Source organism: Calonectris borealis, chromosome 10 (genome assembly GCF_964195595.1).
Source record: "Calonectris borealis chromosome 10, bCalBor7.hap1.2, whole genome shotgun sequence".
Lineage (NCBI taxonomy): Eukaryota > Metazoa > Chordata > Aves > Procellariiformes > Procellariidae > Calonectris > Calonectris borealis.
In genome coordinates, this window is record NC_134321.1 from 8,287,322 (window position 1) to 8,300,425 (window position 13,104).

General features: G+C 48.0%; 1 protein-coding gene across 1 annotated transcript in view; it reads left to right on the forward strand.

Annotated features, from left to right (window-relative positions):
- Positions 1 to 13,104, forward strand: part of ADAMTS9 (ADAM metallopeptidase with thrombospondin type 1 motif 9) — an 83,503-nt gene that overhangs the window by 24,367 nt on the left and 46,032 nt on the right. The window contains exons 12-18 of the mRNA XM_075158694.1: positions 1,485 to 1,630; positions 8,329 to 8,510; positions 8,606 to 8,742; positions 9,369 to 9,486; positions 9,750 to 9,845; positions 12,597 to 12,763; positions 12,872 to 13,001. Of these exons, the coding sequence (XP_075014795.1) occupies positions 1,485 to 1,630; positions 8,329 to 8,510; positions 8,606 to 8,742; positions 9,369 to 9,486; positions 9,750 to 9,845; positions 12,597 to 12,763; positions 12,872 to 13,001 (976 nt within the window). The remainder of the gene's footprint in view (positions 1 to 1,484; positions 1,631 to 8,328; positions 8,511 to 8,605; positions 8,743 to 9,368; positions 9,487 to 9,749; positions 9,846 to 12,596; positions 12,764 to 12,871; positions 13,002 to 13,104) is intronic.

Sequence of the window (13,104 nt, forward strand, 5' to 3'; positions counted from 1 at the left end):
AGCCAGTTTCTATCCGGGGAATCAAATCTTCCGATGAAAGCAAACCCAGGGCACATTGCAGCCTAGAGACCACGCTCATCTCTGAGCAAACACCACATTTAAGGCCCAACCTACGAGTTGTTCAGCCGTCCTGAAAACCATGCCCATAGGCAAATGCATCCGAGATCAGCGTTCTTCATCAGCAAAGCAACGTGGCAAGCTGGCCATCGTGGGCAAAAGGCATTAAACGTGCTGTGGAGCCGGTGTCCTACGAGCTGGATGCACAACCCCCATGATAGCTTGACTTTGCTCTGTTTTCCTAGATCGCTTTCTCTAAGGTGATTCATAAGGATGTCTAAAAAAGGGGGTGAACTTACGGTGTGTCTCGATACAACCTTGTTCCGGTATTAGTGAAAGGGCTGGAAAAACACGGCACATCAGCAAATTCGACCCCGTTGCCGTAAAGATCGTCAGCTGTTTCCCTGCCTGAACAGCATCTGGTGCAGAGAAATATTGCAAGGGAATATTTTAAGGATGCACTACATGTTTTCTTCTTTAAGCCTGTAACCTCTTCTAATCTGTGAGCAATCAGCAATGTTTGGACTTCCTATAATTGCAAAGATTTAGGCATCCGCCAGCAGAGGAGCATGACTCTGGGTTTAAGTCTGCTTTAGCGAGCGCTGCTCGGTGAGAGGGAAGCCCTGCTCTCGCGGGTCTTGGGGACTCTTTTCCATCCCCTCTGGGGGGGCCAGAAGGTGACTGTCCCCTAGATCTCACCTCTCCAGAAGTCTGTGTAGTCGAACTAGCAAACATACCCCAAAGGGACACAATTTATACCATAAAAATGGGGGACAGGGGCTTGGAAAGATAATTTAAGCCAGTTTTCCAAACAAAAGAAAACGAGAGTTATAGCTGGAAAACAGAAGTGTAGGCCAGGCCTTGGCAAGTCCCATGTTATGGCTGAGTGAAAAAAAAATACTTTGGATTGAGGAATTCATTTTTCTATTTTATTTGCCCTTTGGATTTGGAAGTTTCCTTTCCTGCTTTGTACAGCTGTGGGGAGGTTTGCGTTTTCCCTGGTGTTTTCTCCCTGGCCCGTCTCCTCCCCTGACACAGTGCGGTTCCTGCTGCTCTCCAGGAAATCAGATAAGCAGCTTTTTGAAAAGCCAGTGCCGCGAGCGTTGCCGTGCTGTTCGGCACCAGTAAACAGGGAATATTTGGTGGTTGCTGTTGTCCTCAGTCGTCTTCCCATAAATCACTCCTGTGGGCTCAGCACCTTGCCTTCGCTTCTCCATTTAAGGGTGCAGAGAAAGAAAAATATGGGGCTGACAGACAAAAAGTAAAGAAGTCCAATTTTATTTGATTGCAAAATCTTTGCTGCATTTTGCGTGTGGTTGAGAAATAAGTAAGCTTGAGTCTTGTCGTCCAGGCTGGTCACTGTTGGTCGGCTCGTAATGCAAAAGCAACGCAAACCCACCTTTCCCGTCTCTCTCCGTTGCATGCAGCACTGCCGCTTTGGGATGTGCGTGCCCAAAGAGCGAGAGGCACCGGTGATAGACGGAGCGTGGGGGACGTGGAGCCCTTTTGGGACCTGCTCGAGAACCTGTGGTGGTGGCATAAAGACGGCGATACGAGAGTGCAACAGGCCTGAGTAAGTGCACGGAGGGGAAGCGCCGGTGGGTGAAATGGGGAAAAGCAGGTGGGTTGCCCACATGGGCTGAAATCCCCTTCGGCTGTCCCCAGCCCACATGTGCTCCGGGGACCAGTGGCTTTGCCCCAGGGACGGGTGGCTTTGCCTGGCAGGGATGAGGCAGCACGGGAACCCAGGAGGAGCCGGTCACAGATTTCGTTTGTGGGTAAAGTGCACTAAAAAGGGATCCGTTCAACGGAGAGAGAAGGAAAAAGCTACTCTCTGCGTGGGTTTATTGCCTCCTGTTTTCCTCGGGAGGCACAGCTGGGGTCCCACTCCCAAAGGTGTTTTTCTTCCTCCAAAGTTGTGGATCAGAAAGGAGGGAGAAGGGAAGGAGCCATGTTTTTATCCATTTTTTACCATTTTCCCCCTGCTTTGGCTGCTTTTGCAGCTGTTCCTACAGGCCAGATCCTTTATAGAGTTTTCTACCATTTTACTCCTGCTTTAGCTGGTTTTTGCAGCTTTTGACTGCTTTTGCAGCTGATCCTTTATACGGTTACACGTCAGCTGGTGCAGACTAGCCAAACCTCAGCAGAAATCTGTGCCCCATTAAAAAGTGGCACTCAAAAATGTTTGCCGTCAGCCTGGAATGCAAAATCCTGCACCCCTTGCAATGGCAGGGAATTTTGCCGTGGGCTTTCAGGAAGATGAATGTGTGGCCAGCAAAATATTAGTAATAGTTTGGGCAACTGGTATGAAAACAGCCTGTTTACATAAATTGTGAACTGTGCTGGTTTCTATTTAACTGCCTCCTCTCAACCCAAGAAGGGGGGGGCAGGGTGCTTTCCAGGCTCTCATCTGGGACTGAGACACGGAGAGGAGAGGGGTCTGCGGAGCTGGTTGGACCAAGGGGTCTTAGCAAGATTGAGCAGGCTCGTTCCACTTTCTCGTCATTGGTGTTGGACAGCTTATTGCCAAGGAAATTGCCATTAGTGATGCGCCAGTGAGGGTTTCATCGCTGCTAATGGGAGAAGGGAGAGCTTGTGCGTGCGGCACCGGTGCTGAAGTGACAGAAGAGGCTGGCTCAGGGCGGCTGGGCAAGTGTCGAGAGAGAAGGGTTGAGGCTAAGGGAGTCAGACACCACACGTTAATTAAAATGATGCTGAGAAACACGCAAGCACAAAGGAGTTCTCGTTTCGCTGTGCTGAGTCAGCACATGCCATATGGTCTTCTAGTGGCCATGGAGATACAAAAATAAAATATCTTTCCACACGCAAAAATAGCTATGCTGCCAAACCCTTGGATGCTGTCAGAGAGATGTATTCCCATCTTCTAGAGAGGCATCTGTTTGGACTGATAGCTTTTTGTGATAGAAAATCTCCTTTATCCTAAAGGCTAGCCAAGGGATTTTAAATTCCATCTTCTCTTATAGCTTGTGTTTTGTATCTCGGTGTTTCATGAGGCATATTACTTAGGCTGGGATTTGCAAAAGCACCTAAACACGCTAGGCACCAAGCTGCCTGTGAAATCCCCTGCGCTTATCATTAATAGTGGTTATTTTCCAGGCCCCCTTTCAAGAGCCGTGTAGCTGGCCCTGGCTTCTTCTCCAACCCCTCGTGAAGTCTCCACGGGGAGTCGTCTGTCCTAGCACCGTCCACAGAGCTTTACACCGACTCTGTTGTTTTGTCCCCATAATTTGACATCATAGCATGGGCTCCCACCATCCGCATCCCCGTTATCATGGGGGTGCTGAGACGATGCAAGTGGATGAGACGCTGCTGGGTACTCTCCTGCCTCTCCCACTTTTCAAAGTACTTCAAAAATATACAGAATAGGTGTAGTCTCTGTTTCTCCTCTGTTGTAGAAGGCAGGAAAACCAACCCAGATACCTTGAGGAACATCTGAAATAGTTTTCATTAAGTCTTTTATGTTCAAAGACGGTTTAGCTTATTTAAGAATTTTTTTTTGGAGCATGAAGACCCTGGGGTGGTATCTTGCACACCAATAAAATATTGTGTTAAATCTGGCATTGAAAATGAACCCCCCACCACCACGGTACAGAAAATAAGGCTGCAGCTCCTGCCTCTGTTTGTAATGTGCTCTGACACCTATGCGGACGAGCATTTTGCAGGGCTGCAGGAAGCTGTAAGCCTCTGAAATGGCAGCAGACTGTGTTTTGACATACACTGAAGGAATGTATTAGCGAACCAGACCAGACCCTTCCCACCAAGATTGCCCACTTGGGAATTCGAGGCTGGCTGGTACAGACAAAGCCCACGGCTGCAGTGTGTCACGTAGGGGGTCTGTGGTGCACGCCCTGGTTTTCAAAGCAAGGCATAGCTGCAGAATTATGGGGAAAAGGCATATTTCCCAAGATGTCGATACCAGGAGCCCTGTTTTCAGGAATGGCTTTCTGGATGAGCGAGCATTATCTCTAGATGTGAGTCTGATCACGTCTGCATTTTAGTTCATCACAGAAGTATCCACCTGTGCTGAAAGCCATCTGAGCTTGACATGTAAACACGTCTATAGATAACTCTGCTGGTCCCAGGGCTTCCCGGGATGCTGCGAAGGAGATCTCAACCTGCTCTGTGCACTCTAGGGCTTCACAGATGTTTCTGCAGTCACTGCATGAGCACAGGCACATAGGCAGGCGTGCAGGTGAACACACGTGCCCCGTAGTTGGTCTCCAGGGTCCTTTCGTTGGGGCAGCCTGAGTGCCCCTGGGCAGAGCTGCTGCCCTCGGGGCTGAGCACGTGCAAAGCACCCCCAAAACTGCGCTTCCCAGTGAGGTGCCTCTGCCTGGTGCTCCTGGGGCACTGAGAGTCGGGTGCTGTACGTGAAGATGTTCAAGGTTAGTAATTGCAGGTGATGCATTAAGCATTTAAGATGTGCTGGGAGGAACACAGCGGAGCTGGGGTGTGCACAGGAGTTTGTAAAGGGAACGGTGCTAGATAGAAAGCGGATCCACACCAGCCATTTGTTGATCAAATAGATGATTCAAAGAGAAGGGAAATCAAGAGAGAACGCGGAGGTTTCTAGGCATGCACTGCTTTCCCTTCCGCCTCTGCGGTACATCGTTGATGATTATCCATAAAAATAGTACGTAGTGTGAAGTATCCCATATTTCTTCATGACACTGAAAATCAATGTTATATGAAGCTGACTTATTTTTCAGGGTCAGCCCTTTCTGTTTACTCAGACTCTGTGAAAAGTAATGCTGGTTTAAAAACACCCTAAAACTGTCAGGGTGGTTTGGGGCTGTTTTGAAATGTCAGAAGCATGAGTGTGCTTCAGCCCCGAACGCTGGCTGCGGGGAGATTTACTGCCACAGTTACAAAGCTGACAGTTTGCAACACGATGGCAAGTTTTAGCATCCTTCAGTTTGTGGTGTGTCCACGTGTTCAATGTTGTCTCAATCTCATGGGTCATGTCTAGAGAAAAAGAAACTATACGGTAGCTTGGGATCTTTGGATTTTGTTAGACATACCCTTAAAAAAAAAAAGGCTCTTGCATGTTATTCCTAACTAACTTAATATTTAAAAGTCTCACTTTAATTAAATTAATTTATATTGGAAGCAGCATGTTTACCATAAAAATGTTGTAATTGCAATTTTTTTAAAGAAATGCCCTGCTAGAGGTTTGCATAATTTAGAGCCTTTGTCGAACTGCAACAGTCCTGCTGCGGTATAAATGCTTTTGAAGTGAAAATGATGAATCCTGTTAACTCCCCCATGAATGATTCGGGCTCACCGAGGTCTGGAGTGTGCTGCTGCCACAGCTAAGAGGTTTCCCCAGGTGCTGTGCAGTGAGATGGTCGGGTTATGTCCCTTTGTAGCTGGGGGTGGATAATGTACCTGCCTAGGAATAGTCCGTGGGATGGGCTCCGGCGGTGGGAAACCCCAGCAATCACCATTTTGCCTGCGAGGCAGGAGGAGCCTGGGATGCATCCGCAGGGGCTGCTGCGCTGGCTTAGCTCTGGAGCAGTCCCAAGTGTAATCAGTTAAATTAATCCAAGTTGTTTGTCATACCAAGGTGGAGAATAGACTAAATCGGTAGCAACCGGCTTCAGACTTGGCTCCACTAGGAACTGGTGTGAAATCAGTCTGTAAACTGAAATCTGCACCAGGCGCTGTGCGGTTGGTTGGGATTTTTAGCACTGTTACTTGCCTAACTGCAAGCACCAGAAACCTTTGCAGGTGACACACGTTTAGTTTCCAGATGGCATGTGAGTGTCGCCCTCGGAGCAGGTAGAGCTGATGTTACCAGCTATGGCTCCGGGGCTGTGCCTAAAGACAAATCATACCGCTCGGCATTTAAGGTGGGACTTGAGGGGTCTGCACCACGGCAGCGCATATCTCAGCGAGGAGACGATGCTGGCAAGAAAAATCCCGTGTGTGTAGCTGGTGGTGCTCTGCATCTCGCCCGCGGCTGCTGGAGGAGGCAACTCCTTCTGCCAAACCTGTGAGCATCCCTAGCGTGGTGCTGATGGGGTGGTGGGAAGTCTGCCTGCGCTTCCCCGCTTTGCAAGTAATCTTTTGGCAAGTGCAAGCCCCTCCGTGTGCCTCTGTCTCCCCATTTTATTTCACAGGAACTCTGCTACTTGAGTCACAAATAGTTTTCAAACATAAGAGTGAAAATTATTTGTGGGAGAAAAGGCACTGCTGGGCTTCCTAGGTGGTTGATGTGCAGAGATGCTAAAAAAATTGCGTTCAGCTGTAGGAACTTGTTGACTCATGGTGTGTAGAGACCTCATACGTGTGCAGGGGGTTTCTGTCTCTGTTATGTTAGGAGATGCTGGCTGCATGCAATGTGGAGAGCTTACGGTGGGCATCTCCGTGCTAAGGGCAGAGGTGGTTCCCGTTTATCACTTGTCGGTTCACGTTTTGGAGGGTCCCCAAGTGTGCCAACCGAGTTCCTTCCCGAGGAGGCTCAAAGGGAGAATGCGCTCTGCCAGCATCCCTGGGGCTCCCATGGGCATCTGGTCCCAGGGCGAGGCAGAGCCGATCCTGAAGGAAAGCCGTGAAAGGCAGGAGATGTGGGTGCCAGGACTTAGCACCCAGCGAGTTGCTTTTCTGATCTGCACTTCTTGCTAGCGCAGGCACTTGTTTTGTTCAGGTGTGGGGTAGAAGATGTAGGTTCAGTGGTTGTTTTGCAGCAGAGGCTGGAGCTGGGCACAGATGTTGTCCTGAGCTTCGAGGGCCACTCTCTGCCTCCGTACACTTGCCCTGGTCAGGACACGGTGGCTCTGGCCACTCAGGATGCTCTTGCCCTCCGCTGACTCCTCTGAAATTGTCTGTTAAAGGGAGAGGCTGGGGCTAACCTCAGCCGGTGGAGGCTCTCCCATGCTGATGGCTGAGATGCATGTTAACTTCATCTCCCTTGCGTGCAGGTTTTAGTTGATATAATTTTTCCTTTTTGGATAATTACAGCTTTGCCCAAGTTGACCCTGGCAACATTTCATCCAGATTCCAGTATCTTTCCTTCTGTAACATCAGGGAAAAGCAAAGCTGCCTGGGTGGTGCTGCAGTTTTTATTATGCATGTGATGGTGGTAGCTTGTAGAAGCCTCCACCATGCCCTCCCAATTTCATTTGAAGTTTCAGGAGAGAGCAGCAGAGACGGTGGGGGAACATCTAAAGCACAGTGCATCCTTTTCTATTTTATTATTACAATTCATTATATACATAGAAGGCTGCACGTAGATGGGCATATGAAATCTTATCCGAGTTCCTAGAAGAAATGTTCTTTGAACAGACAGTAAATAGGATAGCTTGTATCCCAAGGCTACTTTCCTCACAGCATTACCATAGCTGAAAATGAGTTCTCACCAGAAAAGTGCCTTCTGCTGGGCTCCTCCGATACCGTCCACGTGTAGCTCGCTCCTTGCTGACAGCGGCTGGAGTGGGAGAGGCTTTTTCGGTCCCCAAAGTGAGTTGTTATCTGGCAAAGGCTCCGTCTACATACAAGGACAAAAATAGTTTTATGACTACAGCCCTGAATCTGGGAGTCGGGAAATTCAAAGTGACAATTTCTCCTAGGCTTATCTGCTGGCTTTTATGTGGCTTGGATGATATCAAGCTCACCAGTTTATAACAGAGTCATCCTACTACAAAATGGGGGTGAAATATTTATTGGCTGTCTTTGGTGCTTTCTGGAATACATGGAGATAAAGTTGTTTTAAAAGGGTCTAGCATTACCATTTCTACCATTTTGGACTAGAAATCCTGAAGGACTAAGTGCTGGCTGGCCTTTCAGCCTCTGCAGGGAAGCCCTTTCTCCTTTTTGCCGCGATATTTAGTTATTTCCACCCACTAGATCAGATGCAAACTCTCAGCCACCAAATCCATAGGACCAATGGGGTTGTGGAGGGATGGTCCCCCCGTATGGGATCCCTCAGTGTGAAACTAAATCCTCAGATGGGGAGCAAGATGTTGCTCTTCCTCTCTGGCTTCTCTCACTACCGCTTCATTCATCAGAGAGCAAATATTCACTTTTTCATCCCTCTTTAGCATCGCGTATATGGTCTTTTTTTATTAGACACCTACATAATCTTTCCTGCTTGTCAGCCTGGGATATTAATTAAAAGACATGCAAAGATGTAGACAGAGCCATCAAAATGGTGTTGCAAATACCAACTGTGCTGAACAGGTTGCAGAACAGCAATTGCATCTCGTTTCCACCCGGATCCCAGCCAGCTTCTCTTTCTTGTTTCTGCAGGCCTAAAAACGGTGGGAAATATTGCGTGGGTCGTCGCATGAAGTTTAAATCCTGCAACACCGAACCGTGCTCAAAGCTGAAGAAGGATTTCCGGGACGAGCAGTGCGCCGACTTCGATGGGAAGCACTTTAACATCAACGGGCTGCCCACGAACGTGCGCTGGGTTCCCAAATACAGCGGCAGTAAGTGGCAGGGGGGGATGCAGATCCTGCGTCACCGCGTCGGGGTGATGGCATTCGGATAACGTGCTTCTGGTTTTCCTCCTTCCCATCCCCAGTCCTGATGAAGGATCGGTGCAAGTTGTTCTGCCGAGTGGCGGGGAACACAGCGTATTACCAGCTGCGGGATCGCGTCATCGACGGGACGCCCTGCGGCCCCGACACGAATGACATCTGCGTGCAGGGCCTTTGCCGGGTAAGTATTTTCCCTTCTCTTTAGCGAGGGCGATTGCAGTTTTGCATGGCAGGATGGCTCTTCTGCGCTTTGATCCACCCGGTTGTTGGCGTGCCCTCTTCGCTCCGGGGCTGCCGGCGGCATCCGCAGGCTCCACGAGCCCCGGCTGGTCTGAAGCTTGTGCCAACCTCCAGATTTGCAGAAGAGCCACGCGTGGAGGATGTCTGTTCATCTGCCCTGAGTTACTGAGGGCTGTGGAGGACCAAGCCTGAATCCAAATGATGCTTCCTTCTGTGCTCCGCCCCGGTTCTTCCCGGTCAGACCCCGGAGCACTTCACATTTCCATTCACAATTATTTTTCACACTTTTCTCTATGGGAACAATTGATGCAAGAAGTTTTCTCTAGCGAAGGCATCGCCTGGTGCAAATGGCAGTGCTGATTCTCAACTTTGTAAAAAAGCCTTTTGTTTGAAAATGGTGTGGGATGGCCACACTGTAAATCAGCGGAAAAATATGGGGAAGCAAAACAATTTGTTTCACGGCAGCCTTTTGCATACAAAGCTTTTGTGTGCCTTAATTGGGAGGTTTGTAAATGCTGTTCTGGTCTGTATTTGCTCAATCTAGTTTTTTCAATTTTTCTCTTAAAGCAAGCTGGATGTGATCATGTGCTGAATTCAAAAGCAAGAAGAGATAAATGTGGTGTTTGTGGTGGGGATAATTCTTCATGCAAAACTGTTGCAGGCACATTTAACACGGTGCATTATGGTAAGAATCTGTTGCTAAAACTTTATAGTGAAAAATGTGGGTCTATAAAAGCCATTACCACACTTAATCTACAAAAGCACTGATGTAAAATGCAAAATCCTTCTAGCTATAGCATATTCCATTTTATAACTATTTAAGTTATCCCTAAATGAAAAGTATCAGCTTGTGTAATGTGAGGTAATTTTGCTCATTTCCCTTCCCCCCGTAAAAAGCAAATGAAATGTCTGTGTAATAGCCTTGACTTTCTGTTAAATCTTTTCCAGGCTATAACGTTGTGGTCCGCATCCCAGCTGGTGCAACTAATATTGATGTGCGTCAGCACAGTTACTCAGGGAAACCAGAGGATGACAACTACCTGGGTGAGTTGCAGTCCTTGTTTCAGTCCAGAAGTCTGCTTTATTGTCTGGTTGTGGTGATATATCTACTGGCTGCTCTCTGCTGGGGAGGATGAAGAATTCATTTAAGGGAGATGTTTTCTTATCGAGAATTTATCTCATATGTCTACCAAACAGTCAGCCTTACCTTGTTCCTTCTTTTTGTTCATGCCATCCTTGATGCAAAGTTTGGGAGGTTCACAGATTATAAGAAATATCCCCGTAGAGCGTCTGGGGCTGGGAAGGACTATCAAGCCTGGGCCGTGGGTGGGAGCTGAGACACAAAGCTGGGAACCAAACAGGCTTCTGAGTTCTGCTGGAGTCTCCTCATCGCGGCTTAACACGTCTCTGCTGTCACCGTGCCTTGGCTGGAGAGTAAATATGCCATACCCTGAAAGACGTGTGTACAAGCAAATCCAAAGATTAATTATTTTCTGTTCCTCTGAGAATAATAATTCTGATTTCACTTAGACTGAGCCCTTCTTGTCCTTGCCTGACAGTGATATGTAACTGTAAAGAAATACCCTGCACCATGTTGGTTTGATTTAAACCTAACAATAACTTGGCCTTTGGCTGTTGAACATTCATGGTCACTGTTTTCTCTAATCTGTGGGTATGTCTCTAGAGGCAGATGAAAATGCTTGTGGTGCTGTGTTAGACCAGTCTGCTGCACGCACGTATGCTTTTAGCATGGCCACGCGTCTCTTTTCCACCGTGCTGATCAGTAATTCACCGCATAGAGAGTTCTGTTTGGGTTCAATAGCGGAGATAACACGAACGCACATTACGACTGATATTACACCTGCCAGTCGAAGGCTGGTTTTGCCATGAAGTCCTGTTTGGGTCCCTCAGCGTCTGTTCGGGCCGCTGGTGGAGCAGGGACTCGGGCTGTGGCCCCTTGCAGTCCCAGGGGGATGGCTGCTCTCCCAGCTCTGCTCCTCCTCTCTTGCACACCCCGTGCCTGACGTTGCCAGCTGCGCTCCGGTAGCGCGGGGTCCCGTATTTACATCTCTGACAGGGCACTTCATCTCGTTTCATCTTGTAAAATCCCTGCGTTGTTGAGTGTTTTTGCAAAATATGGGGCTTAGCCTAAGCGCTCGCTGCAATGGGTATGTTAAACACGGGACGAGGCTGGCGGTTCCTAGCCCATCGAGGGTAAAGGAACTCACTTGAGAAACGAGTAGAGGAGACTATTGTGCACCAAAGGGAAACGGTGCTGACAGCTTTGGCTGTCGCTCTGAAGTGCCAACCGTGTGGCTGGACCCTTCATTCATGCAAAAAGCTGAGCGGGTCCTCCCTGTCGTCACTCCCAGGCCAGGGTCATGCAAGGCTGTCTGTCCCTGCACGCACCCGGCCGTTCTTACAGCCGCCTTGCATCGTTTCTGCACATTCACAGCAATGAAATGCGGTGGTGCAGCACGAATGCACATCAGTACCAAGAAAACCTTACTGAGGTGTGATAGTTTTCCGTCCTGGGGGAGGGAGGTACGTTTCATATTCTTCCTCTTTTCTAGAAAAACAATCCTCCCCGTGTACCTATTCAAACTGGTTCATCCCAGAAGGAGCCCCAGAGAACTTCTCAGCTCTTCTTGGAGGGCCTTTAATCTTCTTGGGAAGCAATGAAGTCAAATCTTCTTTAATGTTGCTTTAATATTGCTGGGAAAGCATCTCTTCGCATTAGGCCTGACTAGCAGCAAATGAGAAGTGTGCATGTGTCCGCTTAGTTTGCAGCTCACTGAGTGTGAAATCTTGGGCCCTCGGTACTGTGAACCTTGTAGTTCCTTAACAATTTAGGAGGAATTTGATGTTGTCATCAAGTCCAAGAGGTGTACCTACTGTTGTAGGAGATACAGTAAACGGGAAGGAATCCTTTAATGAGTTTTACTACTGCCTAATGACATTAAAGCCTCCAAAGTGTGAAATTTGGTTGAGTATCGCGTCTGCTTTGTGAGTTTTTCTCTGTCTACGTCTGTCTGCTACCGAGCAGTGTTTTGCTTCATTATCTCTCCTCATTCGGTGTAAAAACCTTCCCTTTGGTGTTTTGGTGTTTAGATTTTTCAGTACAGAGGCTTTGTGGTAATGTAGCTGTGATGGGTGAAATGGTGGGGAAACTAACTTAGGAAATTAGCTACATAATCGCATTAGTGTGAAGTTGTGCAGCAGACTGCTGTTTTCAGGAAACTGTTCCTCTTATAAAGTATTTAGGCTTTAAGCCTTCAGTGCTTTCACATACCTTAAGATTTGGAATAATAAAAAGTACGGGGGGAGGAGGGAGAGGGTGAGATACTGACCAAACTCCCTGTAATTATCTACTAGAAAACGGGGTTTGGGCAATTAGGGTACATGCATTTACCCTAAAAACACACCTGGAAACAACAGGGAAGCCACCCTATCCGCATGGCTAACAAAAAGATTTGGGCAGGGTTATTTCTGCGGTATACGAAGGGATACAGACCCCGGCATGCCTTTTGGGTATCCCTCTGCCCCGGGTGAACTATTTAGCAACAACTTCAGGCATTCAGCCTTCGTTTTAATGAGGCTCTCCGGTGGAAAAAGGAGAAGGCACAATGTCTGTAAGAGCTCTGCTTCTCTCTTCACATCCTTTCTGTTTGCGAGTCCCAGTGGGCTTTTCCTCCCACCCCAATGAAAGGGAGCCCTGAGAGCGCATGACCCACGTTATTGTGTACGTATGAGTTAATTCTGCGTCTTTAGTTCTTGTTTTTTGCACCTATGCAGCCTTATCTAACAGTCAAGGAGACTTTATATTAAATGGAGACTTTGTCGTCAGTATGTTTAAAAGGGAAATCAAAGTTGGGAATGCTGTGATCGAATACAGCGGATCGGATAATACTATTGAAAGGATTAATTCTACAGATCGGATTGAGCAAGAAATAACGCTTCAGGTGAAGTATATGTTGTGCGTGTGGAAAAGTCTGCCCAGCATTATTGGACTGAAAACAGTGGGCAGCGAAGTCTGTTGGTTTACTCTGCTTCATCTTTTTTCCCCTCAGGTTTTATCAGTGGGCAATTTGTACAATCCCGACGTTCGTTACACGTTTAATATCCCCATTGAGGACAAACCTCAGCAGTTTTACTGGAATGCGTATGGCCCGTGGCAGCCCTGCAGTAAGCTCTGCCAAGGTGGGTGCTTGGGAAGGCTTTAAAGAAGACACAGTTTTGTCCTGGATTCGTCTGGGATTTGGGCAGTGCTGTTAAATCCCTCTCCATTTGCTTTCTTTGAGAT